The following is a 27,928-nucleotide window of genomic DNA, read 5'->3' on the forward strand; positions in this document are numbered from 1 at the left end:
CAGTGGGTGGGAGTGGATGGCCCTAGGAGCGCGGTGTGGGGGGCCGGCTCTCACGGGTGAGTCCCAGCGGCTCCAGGTGCAGCCACAGCCCGTTCTCGCTGCGCAGGATCAGCTCGGGCTTGCGCCGCACAGGTTTGCTCTCATCCAGCCGCACAGCGAAGCGCAGCAGCGTCAGCGCCAGCACCACCTTCATCTCTGCCATGGCGAAGTTCTGCCCGATGCAGTTCCTGCGAGAGAGCCAGGTGTGTCAGCCGGTGCTCTTTACCCGGAAACCACACGCCATGTGAGGGCAGGGATGGGGGAGCAGGGACAGACACCCCAGAACCCACTGCCCACAGGGACAGACAGATGCTGGGGGGAGCCCAACCCCCTCTGGGAGAAGGGACAGATCCTCAGCAATAACAGCTGACCCTAGTGTAAGGGGACTGTTGCCCCCTTACTAACATTCAGTGGGGGTGTTTTGGTTGGCTAGCTCCCAGCACTAAAAGGGGAAGGGTCGATGGCAAATCAGGAGCCTGAGACTGACAGTCCCCAGGAACAATGGGGAGAGGCCAATGCTCCAGATCAGCCTGATTGACAGGCTAATCAGAGGGTCAGGAGGCCAGGGAGGTCCCGTCCTCCCTGTGAGTTGGAATTGCCTGGGTCAGACTGAGTGGGGCCGAGCTAAGGAGAAAGCAGGGGCCCAAGCTGTGCTGGAGAGCAGAACCGTGCCAGATCCAGAGGGGCCAGAGCCGCAGCCACAGAGCCAGAGACACAGCCCAGGGAGAGCAGATCCTGTGCTGGGAGCAGAGCTGCAGCCACAGAGCCAGAGACGCAGCCCAGGGAGAGCAGATCCTGTGCTGGGAACAGAGCTGCAGCCACAGAGCCAGAGACGCAGCCCAGGGAGAGCAGATCCTGTGCTGGGAGCAGAGCTGCAGCCACAGAGCCAGAGACGCAGCCCAGGGAGAGCAGATCCTGTGCTGGGAACAGAGCCGCAGCCACAGAGCCAGAGACGCAGCCCAGGGAGAGCAGATCCTGTGCTGGGAGCAGAGCCGCAGCCACAGAGCCAGAGACGCAGCCCAGGGAGAGCAGATCCTGTGCTGGGAGCAGAGCTGCAGCCACAGAGCCAGAGACGCAGCCCAGGGAGAGCAGATCCTGTGCTGGGAACAGAGCTGCAGCCACAGAGCCAGAGACGCAGCCCAGGGAGAGCAGATCCTGTGCTGGGAACAGAGCCGCAGCCACAGAGCCAGAGACGCAGCCCAGGGAGAGCAGATCCTGTGCTGGGAGCAGAGCTGCAGCTACAGAGCCAGGTGTGGTGAGCAAGTGGGGCCAGCCAAGGGGGGACCTTAACCTGACGGGGGGCTGACGCTGGGAAGAAGGGTCCCACCACTCAAAGCCCGGAGGTGTGTGGCCACCACCATTGCAAGTGTCCATCCCGCAGCATACCTGCAGCACAGCCAGGGCCTGAGACGGAAATCTGGGACCTACAAGGAACAGACTGCGAAGTGCCCTGATGTCCAGAGACACTGTTTGTGATGTTCCCTGCCACAAAGCAGGGTGATGTGTTTTCCTTTAACCTTTCCCATTTTTCCTTATTCTTTTCTTTAGATTAATTGTTAATTAAACAACTTGTATTTGTTTTAAATTGTATGGAATAATCAGTGGGTCAGGGAGGTGCCCAGTGCAGAGAGAGTACCCCGGAGTGGGGACACCCTAGCCCCTGTCCTAGGTGACCACAGCAGGGTTGGGGGTTGAGCCCCCCAGGAATCCTGGGCCCAGCCTTGTTGGGGTTACGAGGACTCTGCCAGACAGGAGAGTGGAAGGGGAGCCCTCAAGGGCAGGGAGGCCTCTGGGTAAAGGGAGTGGGAGCGAGGACTCAGATCCTTTCGCTAGCCCACTTCACCGGGGTAGTGCAGAAGCCAGGAAAGTTCCCCACAATAGTGGGACCATTCCCCCGCTTACACTAGCACTGACCAGAGGCCATCTCCTGTGTATCCCACAATGCTTCACTGCAGCCAGGGCGCCAACAGGGAGCCACTCGCTGGTGGGCAGCCGGGGGATGGGGGGAGGAGGAGGAGGAGGAGGCAGTTCGTGCGGCGCGGGGCTCTGAGTCTGGCAGGCAGGTTACCTGGGTCCAGCAGAGAAGGGCATGAAGGCCAGCGGGGGCTGGTTCTTGGAGTTCTCTGGGTCGAAGCGGTGTGGGTTATAGACCTGGAGCAGCAAGCACAGGGCACGGTGAGGGGAGAGAGGGTGGGGGGCGGGGCTGGGGTCCCTGAGCCAAGGAGGGAGCAAAGGCAGCCCCCCACACCCAGGTGCAGCATGGGCACCAGGCTCCCCAAAACCGAGCTGCCCACTGGGGCCATGCGCTGGCAGCGGGGATGGTTCTGCCTCCACCCAACACTCAGAGCCGGGCCGGGCCCAGCGACCCAGCCCTGCCCAGTGAATGGGGGTGTGACCCTCACTCCCCTCTAGGCAAGCTCGGGGGCGGGGGGAAGCTTCCTCTCTGTGGAGGGTCGCTGGGAATAGGAAGCTGCTAGACTGATGGCGCTTCAGCACCCCCTAGTGCCACGCCGGGGCACTGGGTCAGCAGTGACTGCGAGGGGACAGCACCCCCTACCGAGCCCCCCAATCCCGCCCCTGCAGCACAGCGCCCCCTAGTGCCATGCTGGAGGTGGCCGTGGGGCGGAGTAGAGCCAAAGGGACAGAACAGAGTGACCAGCGATACCTGGGGCTCCGGCCAGACAGCAGGATTGTGATGTGTCCCGTAGATACTGATCAGACAGACGTTCCCTGCCAGAGAGGAAACTGCCTCGTTAGGGAGGAAAGGGAGAAGGAGGGGAGGGGCTGAGCGCCTCAGGGGTTATGGGCCCAGATCTGGTGCCATGCCCCTGGCTGGGGGGCAGGGAAGGAGGCTGGTACCTTTGGGTAGGACACGTCCGTCGGGCATTTTGATGTCCTCGGTGCAGCGCCGGGACACGGCCGTGACGGGCGGGTGCAGGCGCAGACTCTCCTTGATGCACATGGTGGAGAAGGGCATCTGGGACAGGTCCTCCCTGCAGAGAGCAGAGCTTAGCGCTGGCCCCAGAGGTGGATGCACGAGGGGCCCAGTGTGAACCCATGAGCCAGGCACTGGGCTGGGACAGACTCGCATCTGCATGGAGCTGGCACTGAGGGGACGTATGACACCGTGAGTGGCGGGGGAGGGGGATGCACACCTGAGTGGCAGGGCCCTTGGGCATGTCCGGGGGGGCATCAAAACCCAGAGTGGCAGGGCCCTTGGGCACTGGGGAGCAGCCTAGGCCCATCTTGCAGGGGGAGCCCGCAAGCTTGTGGGGCTGGCAGAGGTGAAGGGGCCCCAGCGCTAGGCATGGACCGGTGGGGGAGGGGAGGGCAGCGGCTGTGCTAACCCTCACAGGTGGGGCGGGGGCTGTGCTGGGACTAAAGGGTGGGGGAGGCCACACAGGCCCTGGAAGTGGTGGTGCTGGCGGTCCGCACTGCACTGGACAGACCCAGCACTGCAACCGGAGCAGCCATCTCACCATTCAATCTCCTCTGACTCCTTGTCCCGCATTAAGTCCTTGATCTCCTCCCGGCAGCGCTCCTGGTACTCGGGGTGACAGGCCAGGTTATACAGCACCCAGGAGAGGCCGCTGGCTGTGGTGTCGTGGCCTGCAGAGAGAGGCCAGCGCAGCGTGAGATGCCGGGCGGCCAGAGAGGGACTGTGGAGACTCCGGGGCTGGAGGGACCCTGCCTGGCTCAGCTCCCCCTGCCAGCACCTCCTCTGGGGCCTTGCTCCCCGTGACTCTCTGGCAGTGCCAGTGGGAACTCCAGGCCCCTCGTGCATGGGGGGCGAGTGGGGTGACTCTGAGCATCTGCCCCCTCTAGCGCCCCCCTCTCTTGCTGGGACTGTCTGGCAGTGCCCGGGGCAGATATGTCTTAGCACCATTTCACGGAAAGGAACACCCAGGTCAACCAAAGCAAGGGACTGAACCCAGCTCTCCTGCCCTCCTCCCCCACCAGAGCCATGTCATCTGCGGAGACAACATGAGGCTGTGAGGTCAGCAGGAGAGCCCCCCCGCCCAGGGCGGCTTCTCACCCTCAAACATGAAGGTATCGGCCTCGGCTGCGATGTCCTCATCTGACAGGTCCTGGCCGTCCTCATCCTGCACAGAGCACACACTGCTGGACGGGTAACTTGGCTCCCCACAGGGCCCAGCCCATGCCTGCCCCATCTCAGACCCTGGGAGGATGGGACTTCTTGGGGTGGAGTGAGCTAGGCCATCTCCCCTCCACCCCAGCCCAGGGAAAGAGGCAGCCCCTGCCCTGCCCCACAGCCTAGGCCCCAAGGTGGGCACACCCCTCCCCCCATGCCCAGCCTGGCTCTGGTGTTAGAGCTCCCCAGAGGTGCCAGCCCCATGTCGCCAAGTGCAGTTTATATCGCTCCACGCTGAGCATGCTGGGAAGGCAGCACTGGCTCAGCCGCCCCAGAGAGCTGGGCTGGAGGGCAACGCCTGGTATGACAGACATCACACAGCACCTTCCACCTGGCAACGCCCTGCCCGGACATCAATGAACCCCCAGCTCCCGAGGGCACGGCCTCCCACTGTGCAACCTTGGCCAATAGCAGGACATCAGTGACCTCCCCACCCCGATGGGACAGGCCCCCACCACGTTACCTTGGCCAGGAGCAGGATGTCAATGAAGTCCACCGTCTTGCCCTGCTTGGATTTGAGCCAGGCCTCCCTGCCCAGGTGGCTCAGGGCCTGGTGACGCCGCTGCACCACGTCGGCTGTGAAGCGGTGCACGGTGTCGCAGGCGCGCCGGAAGCGCTGCCCGTCGGGCGTCAGGTAGTACAGGAAGTCCCAGTGCAGGAGCAGGTGGTGCTGGCGTCGCACCACCAGGGAGCTGAGCTCCAGGATGGCTGCGATGTAGTCACTGGGCGTCCTGCAACACAACAGGCCAGCATGTGACTGACAGGCTGGGGCGGGGGGTGCGCCCTGATCAGAGCTGGGGGATCCCGGGGGGCTGGGCCTTGCAACAGAGCGATCGTGTGATCTCCCAGCCACGGGATCTCCGGGCCGGCCGGCAGGGCGGGGACTGAGCTCGGGTGCCTCTGGCTGCTGCTGTGGCTCAGCCAGTGAATTTGAGTCATTTATCCTGCAGGATGCTTAACCAGAAAGGGTTAAGCATCCTGCAGGATAAATGACTCAAATTCAGCCCTTAAAAACATATGGGGAGATAATGTTTGTGGTTTTATGTATTTACGTATTTATTGATAGAGGTCAACAATGCCATCAAACAGTCCCTGTCTATGCCGTATTCTGTTAATTCAGAGATCAAAAGAACATCTTAGCATTTAAATGAACTGTAAACGCAGGATATCATCGCTGTATTCATCTCTCTTTGAAATGTATAGCCAATCATCTGTGAATGGTGGAAAAACAGGCAACTGCCTTATGTTAATTCGGGTAGCTAATTACCAGTGATGGACCTACTTCAAAGTGGCCCTGATTGCCTGTTGTTGGCCTAAGGACTCGGACCTGTCCAAGAAGGCCTGGAGTTGTATAAAAGACCCTTGGGTCCTGAGCCTGTTTATCTCAGATCTGCTTGAGGCTTCATGCGGGGGAAGCCTAAGTCACAAGGACTGAGATCCCAGGTCTGACAGGACCGCCCTGAATATAAACATTGGACTATAACCTATGGACTATTGCCGAAAGAACTCTTTGCATCTACAAAGCTCAACATCTCTGCTATAAATCTGAACCTCAAGAATGATACTCATGTCTGTATGTATACTGGTCTTTTAACCAATTCTCTCTTTTCTATTTTAATAAATTTGACTTTAGTTAATAAGAATTGGCTGAAAGGGTGGATTTGGGTAAGATCTGGAATATTCATTAACCCGGGAGGTAACGTGTCCGATCCTTTGGGATTGGTAGAACCTTTTCTGTTATATGATGAATAAGATTTTCATTGATCCTCATCATATTTGACTTGGGTGTCTGGGTGGAGGCCTGGGGCTGGGCTGCTTGAAGGGAACTGTGTTGTTGACTTCTGCGTAACCAGTGAGCTATAACAGAAGCTGTTTTGCGCTGACTTGGTAAATCTAAGTATTGGAATGTCCACCAGCTTGGGGGCTTGCCTGCCCCATTCTTTGCAGTTCACCCCAATTGAGTGACCTCAGTTGGCTCCCCTGAGATCCCAGTCACAGGGACCATAAAGAGCCCCAGACATGGGGTGGGGAAGGCAGCACGGCCCAGGCAGGCTCCAAGGAGCCCCCAGGCTAGCGCAGCCTGTTCCCTGGGTGCACCGAGGGGTCTGGGGTGTCAGGGGGCCCCACCCCCATGGGACAGCGATGTCAGCAGGACATGGGAGATTGGGGGACGGGTGGGGTTCAGAGCACAGCTGGGCCTGGCAGGGATGGAGAAGTGCCCCTCCCCATCAGCTGGACAGAATGAACGTGGGTTTGGCAGGAGCCGATCTCGGACTCCTCCCCAGGGCAGGCTGATGGGTCGGGACGTCCTGGTGTGAGCAAGTCCTGCCCGGGTTCCCCAGGGTCACGGGTCACCTCACTGCAGCAGAGGTGGGAACTGACTCCCGGCCTGCCAGGAAACCAGCCAGTTCCCCCGTCGCTGCCAGGTGAGGCTCCAGCCCAGCCCTCAGTCCCATTTCTGGCAATGGGGTCCGCTCTGAACTTGCACGCTGTGGACAGAAATGCTGGGCTCCCAGCACGTCCCTCCGCCAGCCCGGGGCCCGTCTGCACCGGCACGTCCCTCCACCAGCCCAGGGCCCGCCTGCACCGGCACGTCCCTCTGCCAGCCCGGGGCCCGCCTGCACCGGCACGTCCCGCAGCCAGCCCGGGGCCCGCCTGCACCGGCACGTCCCGCAGCCAGCCCGGGGCCCGCCTGCACCGGCACGTCCCGCAGCCAGCCCGGGGCCCGCCTGCACCGGCACGTCCCGCAGCCAGCCCGGGGCCCGCCTGCACCGGCACGTCCCGCAGCCAGCCCGGGGCCCGCCTGCACCGGCACGTCCCGCAGCCAGCCCGGGGCCCGCCTGCACCGGCACATCCCGCAGCCAGCCCGGGGCCCACCTGCACCGGCACGTCCCGCAGCCAGCCCGCGGCCCACCTGCAACGGTACGTCCCGCAGCCAGCCCGCGGCCCGCCTGCACCGGCACGTCCCGCAGCCAGCCCGGGGCCAGCCTGCACCGGCACGAACCGCAGCCAGCTGGCAGTGTCCCATAACATGGAGTCAACGTGCACCAGTGCAGTAAAACAGATACAAGCTGCAGACGAAGGCCCTGCAGTACATGTATAAACTGGGGGCAGGAGGGTTCTGGGGGGACGGGACTGAGGTGAGGAGCTTCCTGGCAGCAAGATGCATGCGGCAGCAGGATCATCCCCCCAAGAGAAGCACAGCACAGCCATGCTGACCCCCCCACCCCGCAACACCTCCAGACACCCCACTGGAGAGTCCCTGCCCAGGCCTGCAGTAACACCCTCCCGACCCTGGGATCTCCAGTTCAGGGACCCATTCCGTGAATCCGGATGGGCTCACTGGGGCCAGGCCAGGAAGGGAGGGACCCTGCAGCCCATTCTCCCCACTCTGACCTCCCCACATGAGGGTCAGCGCGGGGCCCTGCTGGGAGAGCTGCCCCCGTGTCACTCACTCCTGGCAGTTGCTGTTGTAGCTGAAGACACATTTCTGCAGACTGTCCAGGGTCATGAGGCTGACCTGTCCAAACATGTCCAGGGAGGTGGAGCCTGACGCCACCAGCCGGCGCCACTTGACCTGTGGGAGAACAGTGCCCGTGAGAGCCGCACAGCCACCCGCAGGGACAGCCCTGCAGAGCCCAGTGCCCACGCAATGCGGGTGGGCCAGCGTCAGAGACAGGCAAGCAGACAGGGAGGAGGCTAGTGGACTGGTGTAGTGAAAGGGCTGGGCATGCGGTGGGGGCAGGTGCAAGATCAGTGGGCAGGGTATCGGTGCAGTATATGCCCTGGGGGGGGGAGGTGCAGGGCACAGCGTAGTGATGGTGCAGCATATTCCGTAGGGTGTGGGGGAGGCAGGGGTGAGGGCAGGGTGCTGGTGCAGCATATGCCACGGGAGGAGGGCACTAGTGCAGCGTGTGCCGTGGAGGGAGGGTCACGGGCAGGCTGGGGGTGGAAGGGTGCCAGGGCAGTGTGTGCCGTGGGGGAAGGGTCACGGGCAAGCTGGCGGGTGCCAGGGCAGTATATGCCATGGGAGGGGCCAGAGGCACAGGCACGGATTTGGTGCAGTGGGGGGGGGGAGGTACTCACATGCATGATGTCAGTGCTCTGGTTGAAGATCTTCATGTAGGGCTTCAGGATGTCGAAGTGGAAGGCTGGCGTCAGCATGCGCCGGTGCCGCACCCATTTCGCACCATTGCTCAGCAGCAAACCGTCCCCTGAGATGACAGGCACTCAGTTCAGAGCCTGGCAGCCATGGCAGAGATCCCGTAGCCCAGGCCCCCAGCAGTCCCCTGAATCATAGCCAGCTGGGGTGCTCAGCGAGAACCAACCTCCCTGGTGCATGTCGGGCAGGCACGAGAGTGTGCACGTGTGTGCAATGCGTGCAAGGAGTGTGGGTGGGGGTATGAGTGAAATATGTGTGTGTGTGTTTGTGGGGCACATGTGGGCATGAACATGCAGGTGAATGCGTGTGTATACGTGCAGGTGCGTGGTAGTATGTGCAAAGAGGTGCATGCGCATATCAAGGTGTGTGTGTGATCCTGTGCAAACCCATGTGCTGGTGCTCACGGCTATGGCATGAGTAGCTCCAGCTCCACACCGACATAAGAATGGACAGACTGGGTCAGCACAATGGTCCATCCAGCCCAGTGTCCTGTCTGCTGACAGTGGCCATATTTCCCCTTAATCGTCTCTTTTCCAAGCTGAAAACTCCCAGTCTTTTTAATCTTTCCTCATACGGAAGCTGTTCCAAACCCCTAGTAATTTTTGTTGCCCTTTTATGAACCTTTTCCAATTCCAGTATATGTTTTTTGAGATGGGGCGACCACACCTGCACGCAGGATTCAAGATGTGGGCGTACCATGGATTTATATAGAGACAATATGATATTTTCTGTCTTATTATCTATCCCTTTTCTAAGGGTTCCCAACATTCTGTTCACTTCTTTGACTGCCGCTGCACATTGAGTGGATGTTTTCAGAGAACTATCCACAATGACGCCAAGATCTCTTTCTTGGGTGATAACAGCTAATTTAGGCCCCATCCATTTGTATGTATAGTTGGGATTATGTTTTCCAATGTGCGTTACTTGGCATTTATCAGCATTGAATTTCATCTGCCATTTTGTTTCCCAGTCACCCAGTTTGGAGAGATCCCTTTGAAACTCTTTGCAGTCGGCTTTGGACTTATCTTGAGCAGTTTTGTATCATCTGCAAATTTTGTCACCTGTTTACCCCCTTTTCCAGATCATTTATGAATATGTTGAATAGCACTGGTCCCAGTACAGACCCCTGGGGGACACCACTATTTACCTCTCTCCATTCTGAAAACTGACCATTTATTCCTACCCTTTGTTTCCTGTCTTTTAGCCAGTTACTGATCCAGAAAGGACCTTCCCTCTTATCCCATGACAGCTTACTTTGCTTACAAGCCTTTGGTGAGGGAACTTTGGTGAGTCACCCCCCTTCCCTTGGTCAGTCAGGGACTGCGATGAGGTAATGCTCATCTGACCCCGAGGGGGGGGGGGCAGCATAGCCAAGAGGGAAGAAACAACGTGATAAAAGGGAGAGACGTTTGCCATGCTTTTCCTCTCTCGTCCACCTCCATCTACAGATACCACCACCAAGCGACTGAAGCACTGATCAAAGGGGAGAGCCTGGCTGAAGAGCAACCAGCCAGCCTGTGGTGAGAAGCATCTAAGTTTGTAAGGGCATTGAAAGTGCTAAGATCAGCTTAGAATGCGTTTTGCTTTTATTTCATTGGACCAAATCTGACTTGTTTTGCTTTGACTTATAAATCACTTAAAATCTATCTTTGTAGTTAATAAATCTGTTTGTTTATTCTACCTGAAGCAGTGCGTTTGGTTTGAAGCATGTCAGAGACTCCCCTTGGGAGAACAAGCCTGGTACATATCAATTTCTTTATTAAATTGATGAACTTATATAAGCTTGCAGCATCCAGCAGGCATAATTGGACACTGCAAGACAGAGGTTCCTAGGTTTGTGTCTGGAACCAGAGATACTGGCTAGTGTCATTCAGTTGCACAGTCCAAGGAGCAGTTACATGCCAGAGGCTGTGCGTGAACAGCCCAGGAGTAGGGGTTCTCACAGTAGAGCAGAGTAAGGCTGGCTCCCCGAGTTGAGGATTGGAGTGACCTAGCAGATCACCGGTCCGGATAACACCAGAGGGGAATGTCACACCCTCCTTTCCCCACAAGCCCGTCCCCTGGGGTCCGGGCCCCATGACACTAAGCACAACAGATCCAAGCCCAGAAGAAAGCGCACTCACCCAGCCAGGGCTTCAGGAAGCCATAGAACACGTAGTCCTTGGGTGCGATGGCAGCTGTGGGGGAGACCAGAGACGGGGCAGGCCCGGGGGTTAGTGCTGAGACACACACATGGCTCGGGGGGGCAGAGACGGGGCAGGCCCAGGGGTTAGTGTTGAGACACACACATGACTCGGGGGGGCAGAGATGGGGCAGGCCCAGGGTTTAGTGCTGAGACACACACACGGCACAGGGGGGCAGAGATGGGCGCAACCCGGGGTTAGCGCTCAGACACGGTATGGGGGGCGGTATTGGGGCGCATCCCGGTGCCACCGCTCACACACACACACGGTACAGGACACAGGGAAGGAGTGCAGGGCTACTGGTATCGGAGCCCTGGTTGGAGCTGCAGCACTTATTAGTCTGGAAAGGGGCAGCCGCAGGAACGTGGGTCTGTCCAGCGCCTGCTTGCTCCACAGGCTGTTTCCTAAGGAGCCTTGGAGCATCCCCCTGTGAAAGGAGCCCCTGTCAGACAAGGCAGAGCCCTGCTGGACACCCTGCTCCAGGCTCCTCCCTAGCAGCCAGGAGGGCGGCTGCTGGGGCAGCAGGACAGGCTCAGTGAACAGGGTGAAGGAGCCACATGACAGGGACCAGGCGCTGAGCCACCAGGCCCCTCACGCAGAGCAGGCTCTGCTCTGAGCGAGTCACGGACAGGCAGGACACGGGGCGCAAGCCGCATCCGCAGCCTGGGCCGGGCCTGCGGAGTGACAGACACTGCACCTGGGGCAGTGCCTGCGACCCACGGACTGCGGGAGCTCGGCAGTCACGTGGGTCCTTCACAATACAGAGCTTGACATCTTTAAAACTCCCTATTTATTAGTTGTAATCCCTGACTCTAAAAGCGGGGTGGGATCCTGTGGCTACAGCAGGGTCTGAAGAGGGCTGGGAGCCAGGACTCCTGGGTTCTATTCCTGTCTCTTCCACACACACCCCCGCATCATTCTCCAGATTTCCCCCAACCCCTGACATCCCACTAGTCTCATGGCCATGCACCCCCATAATGGTATCTGCCCCACACTCTCTGCTTCTTCCCATAGGCCCCCCCAAGAACATTGGCCATTTAGTCCTTATGAGTCCCCCTGACCGGTTTCTCCCCTGGACCACCTCCCTAATTGTCCCCTTCACCCCACAGCCCTGCTGCACCCCCTTCGGGACCATGGACTGAGCTGATGAAGGGCAGGGGTGTGTATGTGTCCCTGAGCTGGCTGGATGCTATCAGACACATTGGGCTGACCCCACTCGCCTATCACCAGCCCCAGCAGCCAGGGATGCCGGCAGGGCTGCAATGAACCTTTGTTCCCATGGGTCACTGGCTCAGAGGCTGACGGTGGCTTCAGCCAGCAGCCAGGGGGACGTGCTCCTCTCAGGACGCTAGGGGCTGGCTACAGCCTCTGCCATAACCCCTCCGGGGCCAGGGGAACTCACTAAGGACCCTGGGTTGGCAGCCCCCTGCCATGACAGCACCCAGCCAGACAAGCAGCCCAATGAGCAGCCACGTGCCGAGCTGAGCTCAGCCCGAGACCTGAGCCATTCCCTCAGCCCCGACAGCCAGGCAGCCTCCTCCTCAGAACCGTGGAGGAGGGCTGGTCCTCCTGGCCGGGGGCTTTTCTAGGGAGCAGCTGCCTCTCACCACTGGGCCCATGTCCCCAGAGGTCCCATCATGCCGGGAGCAAATAGCACAACAGATAAGACCTATGGGTTAGAGTGGATGAGAAGCTGGATATGAGTCGACAGTGTGCCCTTGTTGCCAAGAAGGCTACCAGCATTTTGGGCTGTATAAGTAGGGGCATTGCCAGCAGATCGAGGGACGTGATCATTCCCCTCTATTCGACATTGGTGAGGCCTCATCTGGAGTACTGTGTCCAGTTTTGGGCCCCACACTACAAGAAGGATGTGGAAAAATTGGAAAGAGTCCAGCGGAGGGGAACAAAAATGATTAGGGGGCTGGAGCACATGACTTATGAGGAGAGGCTGAGGGAACTGGGATTGTTTAGTCTGCAGAAGAGAAGAAGGAGGGGGGATTTGATAGCTGCTTTCAACTACCTGAAAGGGGGTTCCAAAGAGGATGGAGCTCGGCTGTTCTCAGTGGTAGCAGATGACAGAACAAGGAGTAATGGTCTCAAGTTGCAGTGGGGGAGGTTTAGGTTGGATCTTAGGAAAAACTTTTTCACTAGGAGGGTGGTGAAGCACTGGAATGGGATACCTAGGGAAGTGGTGGAATCTCCTTCCTTAGAGGTTTTTAAGGTCAGGCTTGACAAAGCCCTGGCTGGGATGATTTAGTTGGTGTTGGTCCTGCTTTGAGCAGGAGGTTGGACTAGATGACCTCCTGAGGTCCCTTCCAACCCTGATATTCTATGATTCTATGATAGCTCCAGGTGCCTGCTGGGAATCCAATCCCCTGCTGAGCCCCAGGACAGACAGATGGACGGACGGACACACAAACTCCTGGCGCTGGGGCCACCCTCACTACCTGACTCCAGCAGCACGGGTTTAACGACCTCTGGGTGGAAGAGCCGCAGAATGGGAAACCAGGGGCCAAACCACCAAAGGCAGGAGTGGCTGTAGCGCCCGACGAGCTCGTCTACGCACTGCATCCCCTCCTCCGTGTTCTGACCCTACAACGAGGAGCCATGGGTTAGCCACGGGCCAGCCGGGACTCCGGCCACGTCTCTGGCCAGGGCGACATGCTGGCCCCAGCGCCCGACTCAGCCCACTGCAGGAGCAGCAGCTCCCCGGGCAGACCCACTGCTGGCTGTTCTCAGAGTGCCTCCCGCTTCATTTCTAATGGGGGAGGGGAGACTGGCAGACTGCCCTCACCTGGCAGTAGGTTGGACGGGGCCACTAGGGGCTCCCCGTGTTGTCGCAAACACGGGCTCCCAGCTGTTCTCTGTGCAGAGCTGAACCCAGGGCCTCAGTGGGCAGCGTGCATGAGCCCTCAGCCCTGGCATGAACTAGCTACGTGCATTCACACAGCCCCGGCACTGCACCCCCGCCCTGCGCTTCTCTGCCATCCAGCTGAGCTGAGCAGGACACTGAGTGCTGAGGGCTCCCGAGCCCCGAAGCACCCCTGTCCTGGCACAGTGACATACAGCTCTGCTCCAGGGAGTAACTCACCGCTCACACCCAGCCGCTGGCTTTGAGGACTAAAGCCAGACCTCCCCCCTCTGTGTCCTGCCAAGCCAGCCCGGCACTGGGGGAGGGAGCTAAACTCTGTTCCTGCTGCTGCATCAGCAACGGGATTGTTTACAAAGTTCCAGCAGACTGAACTGGGTCCCTGGGCACAGCCCCTAGCCGCTGGGATGGGCAGCAGTTCAGGGATGAGCAAACAGGCCCCAGCTTAGCTCCACGTGCTCTTGGCCCTGCGGGCCCAGGCGCCACTTGGAGCAGGGCTAATTGGAAACAGTGGCAGCAGTATGTGAACGGGAACAGAGATGTCGCCTCCGCAAGGGGGCAGGAGAGGCTGGAGCAGGAGCCCCCAGGCCAAGGAGCACTGACCAGGCCAGGGACTGGACTCCTTCGGAGTCTGGCTCCAGCTCATTGCATGTCCCCCTGCAGCGCACAGCCCCAGCAACTCGCTCACCAGAGAGGGGCCTGCGCTGGTGGGCGGGGGTAGCTGCACAGAACCCTCACCCTCTGCTGCACCCGCTGACTCCTCTCAGCGCCCGGGTGATTGGCACTACGAGAGACACCAGTGCACTGGGCAACCGGCCCTGGCAGGGGCCACTCTCCCTGGGCAGCAGGGAGGGGACAGGGCCAGCACGGGCTCCCCATGTCACTGATCATTGCTGGCCATCACTACCCTGCCTCTGGAGTGTGTGCGTGTGTCCCCTGCCCTCCCCGGGGCCCAGCTGCTCATGCAAGACCAATGATGACACAAGTCCCCAGTGGGGAGGTGGCTCTGCTTCCTGCCCCCGAGGAGTTCAGCCAGGCAGTGCCCTTGGCCCTGCTGCCCAGACTGTCCTGAGCCATCACCCTGCCCGGGCTGGAAGGGTCTTTGCTGTGCAGCAGGTCCCACTGGGTGCTGCCTTAGGCCTGCCCTGCATGGCTGGGTCTCTGCTCCTGTTGTTCCCAGGAGCCCCGGGCACAGCACTGCTGGAACTGAGAGCCTCAGTCCCGGCTATGGACCATTGACTCTTCATGCAGGAGACAGCCAGTCTGTGCTCCCTGTGCCCAGGAGAGGAGCTGCTATGGCTCAGTGGCTCTGGTGGGGTGAGGGCTTGTCCATGGCTCCCTGGCAGCACTGGGTGCAGGGGGTGGCTATACCACAGGGGCACCATCTCCCCTCTTCCAAAGGGGAGCAGTAGCTGCAATCTGCAGCCCCTGGACACGCTCTGCCTGCTCCTGCACTCCTTGCCCCCCCCCCCCCCCCGCATGAGGCCCAGAGGCATTGCTGGACTCAGCCCCGGGGACATCACTGGACTCAGCCCCATCCCCTTATGGCAGCAGGCAGCTTCTGGGTGCCCCTGGATCCAGAGGGTAGCAGGGGCTGGCTGGGCTGGATTCCCCAAAGCAGCAAATGGCACAATCTCTCAAGAGCCAAACAGGAATTGGCACAAACCAGGGCACAAGGAAGACCGTGTAATAGTCCGGTGCGGGGGTCGCGCCCTCTTAGGGGCCGTCGGGCGCCAGGCCGCTTCACTGCACGGCCAAGTCAGACCTCGTACCCGGGAGGTCTAAGGGTTCCGCCCCTTTGGCAGGGGCTAAACAAAAGGCTCCCTGCCGCTGCAAGGAGTTCCCGCCCTCAGGCAGGGCGGGACAGTGGACCCGTCCTAAGCTCCGGTTCCTTCAGCCGGAGCTGGGGACTTACACAGTTCAATAAGCCCGAAGGCTAGCTCAGAGCGGGGTGATACCCCAGGGTTCGAAGAGGGGCTCAGGTCCTTGTGGGAGGAGCTGAGCACTAACCAATAGTTCAGGGGGGGGGGGGCTCAGGTCCTTGCAGGAGGAGCTGAGCGCCCCAAACTTAGCAACTCCAGTCCCTCAGTCAGGGAGTGAGCAGGCAGGTAATGGCAACCCAGGCCCTAGGTCAGGGCGGGGCAGCAAACAATCAGCCCAGGCCCACAGTCAGGGCTGAGCAACAGAGTCAGTAATTCAGCCCAGGCCCTCAATCAGGGCGGGGCAGCAAACAGTCAGTCTAAACTCAGGCCTTCAGGTAGGGCTGAGCAACAAAGTTAGTGGTTTAAGCCCAGGCCCTCAGTCAGGGTGGGGCAGCACAACAGCAGTTCTAGGCTCAGGCCTTCAGGTAGGGCTGAGCACCAAAGTCAGTGGTTTAAGCCCAGGCCCTCAGGCAGGGCGGGGCAGCACAACAGCAGTTCTAGGCTCAGGCCTTCAGGGAGGGCTGAGCAACAACACACGCAGTTCAGGGCTCCGGCCCTCAGGGAGGGAGGAGGAGAGACTGCCACCCGACGTGGGGGTGGCAGGGGGGAACACAGGCCCACCCACTCCACTGTGTTCCAGCCCGGGGCCCTATCCGCAGCAGTCCGTCTGCCGCGGGGTCAGTGGGGATCCTGCCCGCAACACACTGACATAGGCTCGGGGTCTGCTATCCCCGGGCTACTTCCCAACTCCTCCTCCTCCATGGGTACCTGCTCCTCGCTGGGCTCGGCAGCGGGGTCCCACACCATGGGCTCCTCGGGTTGCTGGGGGTTGTCTAGGTCGGGCCGCTCCTCCGGTCTCGGGTCCGGCTCAGGTCCGGGTGGCTCCTCGGTGTACCGTGCTCGGGGCAGGCTCGGCCAGTCCACCTCGGGGTACCTTCCTTGGGGCAGTCTCGGTCGGTCCGCCTCGGGGTACCGCGCTCGGGGCAGGCTCGGCCAGTCCACCTCGGGGCACCTTCCTTGGGGCAGTCTCGGTCGGCCCGCCTCGGGGTACCGCGCTCGGGGCAGGCTCGGCCAGTCCACCTCGGGGTACCTGCCAAGCGGGAGGTTTGAGCGGCGCTGGGTATTAGAGTGCCTGGGTCTGGGGAGGCTCGGCCCGTCTGCGTCCAGGTACCGGGCTCGGGGTAGGCTCCGTCTCGCAGGAGCTCGGGCCGGAACGTCTGTCCTCTCCGGCCGCTCGGCTCCAACTGAGTGTTGGGGCCGGGCTTTTATACTTCCTGTCCCGCCCCTTGACTTCCGGGGGGCGGGAACAGGTGGTGGTAGCTCCGCCCACTTGAGTGGCGGCTCTGGCTCTTCCCCCTCTGGGGTTGGCTCCGCCCACCTGGGTGGCTGTTCTGGCTCCTCCCTCTCAGGGGCCGTCGGGAGCCAGGCCGCTTCACTGCACGGCCCCCCCCTCAAGGCTGGTTCCCGTGCAGCGGGGCCAGCCCATTCCTCACCCCCCAGCCGAGAGAGGAAATCCGCGTTCGCGTGCTCCTTACCAGCTCTATGGCGGACCGTGAAGGCGAACGGCTGGAGGGCCAGATACCACCGTTGCACCCGCATGTTGTGGTCCTTCATGCGGGTCAACCATTGAAGGGCGGAATGGTCGGTGACCAAGGTGAAGGGAACTCCCAGGATGTAATACCGGAGCGCTTCACAAGCCCACTTCACGGCTAGGGCTTCCTTCTCGACCACCGCATAATTCTTTTCTCGTGGGAACAGTTTCCGGCTAATATAAAGGACCGGATGTTCCTCACCCCCTACGTCCTGGGACAAGACAGCCCCGAGTCCCACTTCCGAGGCGTCGGTCTGCAAGACAAACGGCAGGTTAAAGTCGGGGCTATACAAGACCGGCTCGTTGCAGAGGCACCTCTTAAGAGTCCGAAAGGCCTCGTCGCACTCAGTAGTCCAGTTCACTTGTCGTGGGCGGTCCTTTGTTAGGAGCCCTGTCAAGGGGGCTGCAATCGCGGCGAACCGGGGGATGAATCGCCGATAATATCCGGCCAAGCCTAGGAACTGCCGCACCTGGCGTTTTGTGGTCGGCGGGGGGCAGTTAGCGATGGCCTGGACCTTCCCGATCAGGGGTTTTACCTGTCCATGCCCGATAGCGTAGCCCAGGTACTTAGTCTCTTGCCAGCCGATGCGACATTTTTTTGGGTTTGCAGTCAACCCGGCCTCCCGCAGGGACCTCAGGACGGCTGCGACTCTCTCCAGGTGGTTCTCCCATCGTGGACTGTAGATCACCACGTCGTCTAGATAGGCGGCCGCGTAGTCCTGATGGGGCTGGAGGAGGCGGTCCATTAGGCGCTGAAAGGTGGCCGGGGCTCCGTGGAGGCCGAAGGGCATCCTCGTGAACTGATAGAGACCCGTGGGGGTGGCAAAGGCAGTTTTCTCACGGGAGGCGGGATCCAGGGGGATCTGCCAGTACCCCTTACTCAGGTCCAGGGTGGTGATATATTGCGCCTCCCCCAGGCGGGCCAACAGCTCATCTATCCGAGGCATGGGATAGGCGTCGAACTTGGAGATGGCGTTGACGCGTCGGAAGTCAATGCAGAACCGCTGGGATCCGTCGGGTTTTGGCACCAACACCACCGGGCTGCGCCACTCACTTTGGGACGGCTCCACCACGCCCAGATCCAACATTGCCCGTACCTCCTTTTCCACGATTTGTCTTCTATGATAGGGCAGGGGCCGGGTCGTCCCCCGGATCACTACCCCAGGTTCGGTTTGTATCCGGTGGTATACCAGGGAGGTGTATCCCGGCTGGTCCGTAAACGTGCGGGAGAAAGCTCGGAGGAGGCACCGAGTCTGTCGGAGCTGGTCCTCCGTTAAGGTCTCCCCGAGCTGGGGTTCCTCGGGGTCTCCGGGGTGGGGAACCTGGGGTCCCAGTTCTGGTTCTGGTGGGCAGGGGTTGATCAACAGCCCTTCTCGCTCCCTCCAAGGTTTAAGGAGGTTGACGTGATAGCGCTGGATCCTCTTCCTCCGGTCCGGCTGATTAATTTCATACGTGACCGGGCCCACTTTCCTGACCACCTCATAGGGTCCTTGCCATCGAGCCAGGATTTTCGATTCATTAGACGGCAGAAGGAGTAATACCCGGTCCCCGGGTTGGAACTCCCGAGTCTGGGCTCCCCGGTTATACGTCTCCGCCTGCGTCTCTTGGGCGGCTTTTAAATTCTCCCGTGCCAGATCCCCCGCCTGCCTTAGGCGTTCCTGAAGTTGGAGCACATACTGTAGGAGACCCCGGGCCGGGGAGGGAGCCTGTTCCCAGGTCTCTCTCATAAGGTCCAGCAGGCCCCGGGGTCGCCGCCCATACAGCAATTCGAAGGGGGAGAACTTAGTCGATGCCTGGGGAACTTCCCGTATGGCCAACAGCAGAGGTGGGAGGAGCTGGTCCCACCGGCGAAGGTCCTCCGGGGAGAACCGACGCAACATCCCTTTCAGTGTCCGGTTAAATCTCTCCACTAAACCATCGGTCTGGGGATGATAGACGGAGGTGCGGAGTTGCTTGACCCCTAGGGTTTCACAGACTTGCTTGAGCAGCCGGGATGTAAAATTGGTCCCTTGATCCGTGAGGAGCTCTCGGGGCAGGCCTACACGGGCAAAGACCTTTACCAGCTCCATGGCGATGGTGCGGGCCGAGATGTTCCGAAGAGGAATGGCCTCCGGGAACCTGGTGGCATAGTCCATCATGACGAGGATGTACTGGAAGCCTGCGCTGCTCTTCGGGAGGGGCCCCACCAGGTCCACGGCCACCCGTTCAAAGGGGGTTTCTATTAGAGGCATCGGTACTAAGGGGGCCTTCGGGTTCCTGGCGGGGGCGGCCAGCTGGCATTCGGGACACGAGTTGCAATAGTCCTTCACTTCTTGATAGATCCCGGGCCAAAAGAAACGTCCCAGGATCCGGGCCAGCGTTTTGTCGTGCCCGAGGTGCCCAGCCGCCGGGACGTCGTGGGCCAGTTTCATGACCGCCCGGCGGTGACACCTCGGCACAAGAAGCTGGGTCCGGATGTCCCCGGTACGGGAGTCCTTCTCTACGCGGTACAGGCGTTCTCGTCGTAGCTCGAAATGGGGCCATTGCGCCGCTCGCTGGGAGTCGAGAATCGTCCCGTCCACGGAGGCTAGCTGTTCGTAGATTCGGCTGAGTGTGGGGTCGGCCCGTTGGTCCCGGCAGAAATCTGCGGGCGTCGGGGAATCCTCTTCCCCGCCCCGGGGCGGGTTTTCTCGCCCCTTTGGGGAACTGGTGGGGACGGGGGGTTCCCTCTCGTCCCCCTCGGTCTCCGGGGACTCCCCTCCCAAGGCCGGTGTGGCCTGCGGGCTACTCCCGAGATGGTGACGTAAGACGGTCGGAAAGTCGGGCCAGTCCCGCCCCAGGATCACTGGGTACGCCAGCCGGGGCGCCAGCCCCACCGTCATCTGCCGGGTGACCCCGTCAATGGTCAGTTGGGTCCGGGCACTGGGGTAGAGTCGTACATCTCCGTGGATGCACTGCAGGGGAATCTTCTCCAGGTGACCGTCGGCCGGCGGACCTAAGGCCTGGCAGACCAGCGTTTGGCCGCAGCCTGAGTCGAGGAGGGCTACCGCTTGGCGTCCCTCAATGGTCACGGGCACGGTGATCTTGGCCCCTTGCGAACGTCGGGCCCGTCCTTCCCCTGAATATACTTGGCCAAATGCACACCCCTGTTCAGGGCAATCCCGCCGCAAATGGCCATACTTGCCGCAGGAGTAGCAGGGTCCCAGGGTGGCTTGCTCCGGCCGTGGCCGTGCCCCTGGGTCACCCCCGGGGGAGGCCCAGCTATATCCCCCGGCGGTGGCTACCGGATTCCGTGGGAGCCTTCCGGAGGGCACGGTCACCCGGGCCCGGCCTTCCATGCTGCGGGAGGGAACACTCGTGGCTGTCCGGGAGGGTGGCCCCTTCTTTTCAGGGTTGGGGCGCTCCGTCCGGGCTGGGACCGCCCGGCCAGCGGACCCCGACGGGACCTCAGCCGCGAGAAAGTCTTCCATTAAGGTGACGGCGGCTGACACCGTCGTTGGCCGGTGGCGGAGGACCCAGGATCTTCCCCTCGTCGGGAGGACCTGGGTGAATTGTTCCAAGATCACTTGTTCCACTACCTCTTCTGCTGTCCGGCGTTCGGGTTGTAGCCACCTTCTGCAAGTCTCCCGTAGTTCCTGCGCCACCATCCGCGGTCGGGCCCCTGGGAGATAGACCAGGTCCCTGAAACGTTGGCGGAAGGTCTCTGGACTCACGTCCAGTGCGTCCAGAATAGCAGCCTTCACTAGATTGTAGTCCTGGGCTGCTTCCGCCGACAGGCCCCGGTAGACCGTCTGGGCAGTCCCCGTTAAGTATGGGGCCAGGATGGTGGCCCACTGTTCTGGGACCCAGCCGGCAACAACAGCCACCCTCTCAAAAGTGACGAGGAAAGCCTCGGGATCATCCTCGGGTCCCATCTTCGTCAACCGAATTGGGGGGCTGGGCCGCGGGGTCCCTGGGACGACCCCAGGTAGGGGTTCCCCCTGTCGGGCTAGGGCCGCTGCAAGCTGCTGGAGGCATTTCTGCTGGAAGTCCTGCTGCTGGGCGACCAGTTCGACGATCAGTTGCCGTTGTTGGACCCCTAGCTGCTCTACCAGCTGCTGCTGCTGCTGCTGGGCGGCCTGGTGCTCCTGTTGGCCCCGCACCAGGGCCGCCGGTTGCTGCTCCTGACTCTCGGTCATGCGGGTCAGGAGCTGGGATAGGTCTCCCTCTCTAGCGGGAGGCCTCTCTCCCATCGCCCCCTTCTCACCGGCGTCTAGGGCTCGTGCCCACATGCTAGGCAACTAGCCCCACGTTGGGCGCCACGTGTAATAGTCCGGTGCGGGGGTCGCGCCCTCTTAGGGGCCGTCGGGCGCCAGGCCGCTTCACTGCACGGCCAAGTCAGACCTCGTACCCGGGAGGTCTAAGGGTTCCGCCCCTTTGGCAGGGGCTAAACAAAAGGCTCCCTGCCGCTGCAAGGAGTTCCCGCCCTCAGGCAGGGCGGGACAGTGGACCCGTCCTAAGCTCCGGTTCCTTCAGCCGGAGCTGGGGACTTACACAGTTCAATAAGCCCGAAGGCTAGCTCAGAGCGGGGTGATACCCCAGGGTTCGAAGAGGGGCTCAGGTCCTTGTGGGAGGAGCTGAGCACTAACCAATAGTTCAGGGGGGGGGGGGCTCAGGTCCTTGCAGGAGGAGCTGAGCGCCCCAAACTTAGCAACTCCAGTCCCTCAGTCAGGGAGTGAGCAGGCAGGTAATGGCAACCCAGGCCCTAGGTCAGGGCGGGGCAGCAAACAATCAGCCCAGGCCCACAGTCAGGGCTGAGCAACAGAGTCAGTAATTCAGCCCAGGCCCTCAATCAGGGCGGGGCAGCAAACAGTCAGTCTAAACTCAGGCCTTCAGGTAGGGCTGAGCAACAAAGTTAGTGGTTTAAGCCCAGGCCCTCAGTCAGGGTGGGGCAGCACAACAGCAGTTCTAGGCTCAGGCCTTCAGGTAGGGCTGAGCACCAAAGTCAGTGGTTTAAGCCCAGGCCCTCAGGCAGGGCGGGGCAGCACAACAGCAGTTCTAGGCTCAGGCCTTCAGGGAGGGCTGAGCAACAACACACGCAGTTCAGGGCTCCGGCCCTCAGGGAGGGAGGAGGAGAGACTGCCACCCGACGTGGGGGTGGCAGGGGGGAACACAGGCCCACCCACTCCACTGTGTTCCAGCCCGGGGCCCTATCCGCAGCAGTCCGTCTGCCGCGGGGTCAGTGGGGATCCTGCCCGCAACACACTGACATAGGCTCGGGGTCTGCTATCCCCGGGCTACTTCCCAACTCCTCCTCCTCCATGGGTACCTGCTCCTCGCTGGGCTCGGCAGCGGGGTCCCACACCATGGGCTCCTCGGGTTGCTGGGGGTTGTCTAGGTCGGGCCGCTCCTCCGGTCTCGGGTCCGGCTCAGGTCCGGGTGGCTCCTCGGTGTACCGTGCTCGGGGCAGGCTCGGCCAGTCCACCTCGGGGTACCTTCCTTGGGGCAGTCTCGGTCGGTCCGCCTCGGGGTACCGCGCTCGGGGCAGGCTCGGCCAGTCCACCTCGGGGCACCTTCCTTGGGGCAGTCTCGGTCGGCCCGCCTCGGGGTACCGCGCTCGGGGCAGGCTCGGCCAGTCCACCTCGGGGTACCTGCCAAGCGGGAGGTTTGAGCGGCGCTGGGTATTAGAGTGCCTGGGTCTGGGGAGGCTCGGCCCGTCTGCGTCCAGGTACCGGGCTCGGGGTAGGCTCCGTCTCGCAGGAGCTCGGGCCGGAACGTCTGTCCTCTCCGGCCGCTCGGCTCCAACTGAGTGTTGGGGCCGGGCTTTTATACTTCCTGTCCCGCCCCTTGACTTCCGGGGGGCGGGAACAGGTGGTGGTAGCTCCGCCCACTTGAGTGGCGGCTCTGGCTCTTCCCCCTCTGGGGTTGGCTCCGCCCACCTGGGTGGCTGTTCTGGCTCCTCCCTCTCAGGGGCCGTCGGGAGCCAGGCCGCTTCACTGCAGACCCCCACAAAAACCTGGCCCACACAGCTACATGACCCCATTTTATTCCCTGCCTCCCTGCACAGAGCACGTTGACGGCCTTCGCCCAGGGTGAGCTGGTGCAGACACTGGCCTGCAGCAAGAGCAGTCACATCAAGGGAGCTGGAGAAGCTGGACTAAGGCAGCCCATCCTCTGGGGGGATCCAAAACTGCCCGGGAGGAAGGGGATTCTGTAGAGCTGCAGAGCCCAGCCCGTCCGACGGGGTTTCCAATGCAGCACGGCCCCAGAGACAGACTAAAGCTTCCTGGGCAGAGCTGTCCCACAATGGAGCAGGGAGGCAGTAGTCCCTCCCTCCACTGTGCCCCCACCTCAAATAGCACAGTGACAGCGGGGGAGGGGTCCAGGAGGAGCCATCAGAACCAGGACCAGCTCCAGGCACCAGCTAAGGAAGCAGGTGCTTGGGGCGGCCAATACAAATGGGCAGCAGTCCAGCCACTCTTGGGGCTGCACGTCCGGTCTTTGGCGGGAATTTGGCAGCGGGTCCCTCAGTCCCTCCCTTCCTCTTTGAGCTGCCACCAAAGTTCCGCCGAAGAGGAAGAGAGGGAGTGAAGGACCCGCCGGCTAAGAATGGAGCAGCACGATTGAGCTGCTGCCGAAATGCCGCCGATCCGCTTTTTTTCCCCCCCGCTGCATGGGGCGGCCGAAAACCTGGAGCCGGCCCTGATCAGAACAACTCAAGCTCTGGAAAACCTGCCTCTCTGGGGGAGGCTACAGGAGCCCAATGGATTTAATTTCTTCAAGAGCAGGAAAAGAGGTGCCTAGATCCCAGCTACCAGCCCCTCCCTGGGCAGGGATGCCTGGCAGCAGAGGGCTCTGCCATCCAGCAGACAGCGGCTGAGTGAGATCCAGCAGGAACAAATTCAGATTGGTAACGCAGTGCAAGTGTTTGACAGGGAGGGGAATGAGCCCTGGGAACAGCTGGCCCAGGGACGTAGGGGCTTTGCCATCCCTGGGAGTCTTTACATGGAGATGGGCTGGCCCTTTGTAACGCTCCCTCCAGCACAGCTGGGAGCTCGGGGCTGGCTGCAGGGAGCTCTGGGGAGGGTCTCTGGCTTGTGTGACACAGGCAGTCAGATTAGAGGAACAGAACCGTCCCTCCTGGCCTGACCCACCCTGCATTCAGCTCTGGGCCCCCTGGAACCCTCTCTACAGTAACCCAATCCCAGCTGTCAAGGCCAGAAGAGGCTGCTGGGCCCACGCAGTGCAGAACCCAGGGGAGAGCAGCCAAGGTGGCAGGGAAGGATTGGTTCACCCAGGCAGGAGCGAGTCAGTTGAGCCAAGGGGCCTGCACTCATTATGTACGAGAACACAAGGGGTGGGACCCATGGGGGTGGGGGTTGACCTGGAACAGAGGGAGATCCAGGCTGGACAGTGCAGACTCCGAGGACCTATTGCTGGGAGACGCCCATTAGCTTCCCAGGCAGATTGTCCCCTCTGGTGCCTTCCCCAGGGCTCTGGTCAGGCTGCTCTGCAGGGCTGCAGGTGACTGGCTCCCAGCCCTGCCCTGGGGAAGATCAGGAAAACCTTCATACCAGCATGATGTCACACTGGGGTAAGGGACTGGCTGGGAGCCCTTCCCTTGGGATGTTCACAGCTAGCCTGGCCAGGGCCCTAGAGAACAGAGTGCTGGGGCCAGTCCTGCATAGGTTTCCCAGGGGATAGGCTAGAGCGGCCCAGGTGGTCTCTCCCATCTCTGGCCCCACAGGTTGTGTCTACACTGCAATTAGACACCTGTGACCTGCCCATGTCAGCTGACTCAGGCTCAGGGCTGTAAAACTGCGGTATAAACATTTGGGATCAGGCTGGAGCCCAAGTTCTGGGACCCCACAGGGGGGAGGTCCCAGAGGCCAGGCTCCATCCCCAGCCAGCATATCTACACTGCCGTGTAACAGCCCCACAACCCAAGCCAGCCGAAAGGGGCCAGCCACGGGTGTGTACGTGCTGTGCAGACATACCCTCAGAGTCTCACCACCACCCCCAGGAGCCAGCGTACCTGAGGCTGTTGTGATCGGCTTGAGGTAATCAGGGTGCACCAGGGACAGGACTGGTAGGAAGGGCCCCATCCATGTCACAAAGGCCTGGGACAATGTAGCCACTGTTTGGGACACCAAGCTCAGCCCCTCCTCACCAGGTATGAACTGCAGGAGGGATGGGGCAGAGTTAATACAGGGTAGGATTGGGACCCTCCTAGACTCCAGAGCAAGTCAGTGCACACCAGACAGGGCAGAATCAGATCCTCTGATCGGAGGCAGGACTGGGTCTCCCCACCGCCGTGTGCAATGCCTCACCAAGTGTATCTGTCAAGACCCTCACTCCTGAGCACGGCCGATGCCTGATATCACAGCACATGGTGACTGGCTATGCCCTTGCCACAGCTACACCAGGTGGGGCCATCCCACCAGGGGCTTTATAACCCTCCCTGCTCCACAGCAAAGGCAACCGAACATGCCTAGGGGCCACTCACCACCAACGCAGGCAGAGCCATTGGGATGCAGCTGGCTAGGAGGGGTGGCACGGGGCTCGGCCAGGGAGCATGGCAGGGGCCAGTGATGAGCAGAGAGGCTTCTATGGATTGGTTCCCTTAGAGCCCCCTGCCACTGGGCAAGTGTCTGGGCACCGGAGCCCAGGGCCACCCACCAGCACACATCCCACGCTCAGCCTCGAGCCCTGCCTGGAGAACGTAGCATTTGAGTGCAGGGCACTGGGTGGGAAGGGGGCCATTCACCCCCCCCCCACTCTGCATGTGGGCCAGAGTCCCAGCTGCCCCACCACTCCTGCCCCATCCAGTGCCAGAGATGGAGCCCAGAGCCCTGCTCTATCGGGGGTGCATTAGAGCCAGCAGCCAGCATCCACGGCAGGATGGGAGCAGCAGTGTGGCCGATGCCTCTGCCTCCAGCTCAGGCCCTCCTCGTTGGGTCAGGAAATCTGACTGAGTTCAGACACTGCTCACTCTGGTGCCAGATGGGACGTGTGCTGAGAACCTGGTGGAGCTGTCCCAAGGCCCTCCTCTCCTACCCCTGCTCGGTCCCAGCCCCATTCCCACGTGTCTGATGGATGGGCACAACTCCCTGAGCGACCTGCCAGGCGATGCTCCCCTGGCCAGCACCGGCTGGGACCAAAGCCCTTCACCTGAGAGGGAGGGAGAGGCCTGAACCAGCTGGGTCACCTGCCCCCAGCCCTCTCGGGGGCTATTCCACCAGCCCCTCCCTTGGGGTGGGCAAGGGTGGCTCCTGCCAGCAGGGATCAAGCCATATCTCAGTGGCAGCAAGGGGTAAGAGGGAAGAGAAGACACTCATCCCCCTCCCCACCCCCACGTGACATGACACCTACCATCCCCAAGTGCCCCAGCAGCCAGTTGCGACGCGGGGGCTCCGGGAAGCAGCGCAGCCGCTGGCAGTTCACATAGTAGCGGTGCCAGGAGCTCCCGAGCTGCAGGAGGGTGCGGAAGAGCAGGGCCAGCAGGGCAAGGAGCAGGGCAGAGACGGTGTAGGCACGGAAGGGGGTCTGCTCCATGCTCAGCAGCTCCAGGACCCAGTCCGTGAGCGGCAGCATCCTGTGGGGAGAGACAGGGCTGTTACCAGGGGTGAGCTGCCACTGGGTCCCTTTGTTACAAGCTGTATGCAAGTTACTGAGCTACTGAGAGGTAAATACGCTGGAGGGTAGGGATAGGGTCCGGTGTGACCTAGACAAATTGGAGGATTGGGCCAAAAGAAATCTGATGAGGTTCAACAAGGACAAGTGCAGAGTCCTGCACTTAGGAAGGAAGAATCCCATGCACTGCTACAGACTGAGGACCGACTGGCTAAGCAGCAGTTCTGCAGAACAGGACCTGGGGATTACAGTGGAGGAGAAGCTGGATATGAGTCAGCAGTGTGCCCTTGTTGCCAAGAAGGCTAACAGCATATTGGGCTGCATTAGTAGGAGCATTGCCAGCAGATCGAGGGAAGTGATTATTTCCCTCTATTCGGCACTGGTGAGGCCACATCTGGAGTATTGCGTCCAGTTTTGAGCCCCCCACTACAGAAAGGATGTGGACAAATTGGAGAGAATCCAGCAGAGGGCAATAAAAATGATCAGGGGGCTGGGGCACATGACTTACGAGGAGAGACTGGGGGAACTTGTTTAGTCTGCAGAAGAAAAGAGTGAGGGGGGATCTGATAGCAGCCTTCAACTACCTGAAGGGGGGTTCCAAAGAGGATGGAGCTCGGCTGTTCTCAGTGGTGGCAGATGACAGAACAAGGAGCAATGATCTCAAATTGCAGTGGGGGAGGTGTAGGTTGGATATTAGGAACCACTATTTCACTAGGAGGGTGGTGAAGTACTGGAATGGGTTCCCTAGGGAGGTGGTGGAATCTCCATCCTTAGAGGTTTTTAAGGCCCAGCATGACAAAACCCTGGCTGGGATGATTTAGTTGGTGTTGGTCATGCTTTGAGCAGGGGATTGGACTAATATAATAACTCCAACCCTAATATTCTATGATTCTATGTGTGAGCCAGGAGAGAACCCAGCCCCCCTAGCCAGCCAATAGCCCTTCCTGCTCCTCACCCACCCTGGCCCCCCAGTTCCCCCACACAGCCAATAGCCCTTCCTGTTCTCCAGAGGCAATGTGTGTGTGGGGGGGGGTCTCATATCCCCCTCCCCAAGATTCCTGCCAGGGTTTATATCCACTGGAGCCACCTGACTCTTCCCCAGGGCACAGGCCTGGGGTCTGCAAAACTGCCATGAAGCTTCCCCTGGGCGGGCAGGGCACTTGGCAGCGGGCTCCTGCTCCCTCCCTCTTCCCCCCCCCCCCCCCCCCGCACACAGCTGGCTCTAGCCCTCAGTGCCCAGCACCCATCCCCCACCTCCCAGGCACAGCTGGCTCCTTTCCTGCCCTTCCCCCCCTGCACACACCGGCTCAGGGCTGCCGCACAGGGCTGGACCTTGCCCCAGCTGCCTGCAGGCTCAGTGCGGTTCCCTCACAGCCGGAGCCGGGACCCTCCTGCACGCAGCTGGCTCCAAGCTTTTA

At 61.0% G+C, this 27,928-nt stretch overlaps 1 protein-coding gene and 1 pseudogene across 1 annotated transcript; one reads left to right on the forward strand and one right to left on the reverse strand.

Annotated features, from left to right (window-relative positions):
- Positions 1-27,928, forward strand: part of LOC135891988 (adhesion G protein-coupled receptor E2-like) — a 1,091,233-nt pseudogene that overhangs the window by 605,483 nt on the left and 457,822 nt on the right.
- Positions 23-26,471, reverse strand: LOC135891548 (ultra-long-chain fatty acid omega-hydroxylase-like). Its single transcript, XM_065419114.1, has 12 exons — positions 26,250-26,471; positions 24,913-25,057; positions 10,478-10,531; positions 8,279-8,406; positions 7,648-7,769; positions 4,656-4,923; positions 4,076-4,142; positions 3,519-3,648; positions 2,899-3,032; positions 2,705-2,769; positions 2,108-2,190; positions 23-227 (listed from the first exon to the last, which is right to left on the reverse strand). Exons 1-12 carry the CDS (start codon positions 26,469-26,471, stop codon positions 23-25), a joined length of 1,623 nt encoding a protein of 540 aa, XP_065275186.1.

This window comes from Emys orbicularis, chromosome 19 (assembly GCF_028017835.1).
Source record: "Emys orbicularis isolate rEmyOrb1 chromosome 19, rEmyOrb1.hap1, whole genome shotgun sequence".
Lineage (NCBI taxonomy): Eukaryota > Metazoa > Chordata > Testudines > Emydidae > Emys > Emys orbicularis.

Bases quoted from the DNA above. Each gene is read 5' to 3' on its own strand.
- LOC135891548 (XM_065419114.1), bottom strand. From the start codon at position 26,471: ATGCTGCCGCTCACGGACTGGGTCCTGGAGCTGCTGAGCATGGAGCAG. The intron at 25,058-26,249 runs GTAGGTGTCATG...TCCCTCCTGCAG, and splicing joins TGCTGGGGCACTTGGGGATG to TTCATACCTGGTGAGGAGGG. The intron at 3,649-4,075 runs GTGAGAAGCCGC...CTCTCTCTGCAG, and splicing joins CGATACCTTCATGTTTGAGG to GCCACGACACCACAGCCAGC.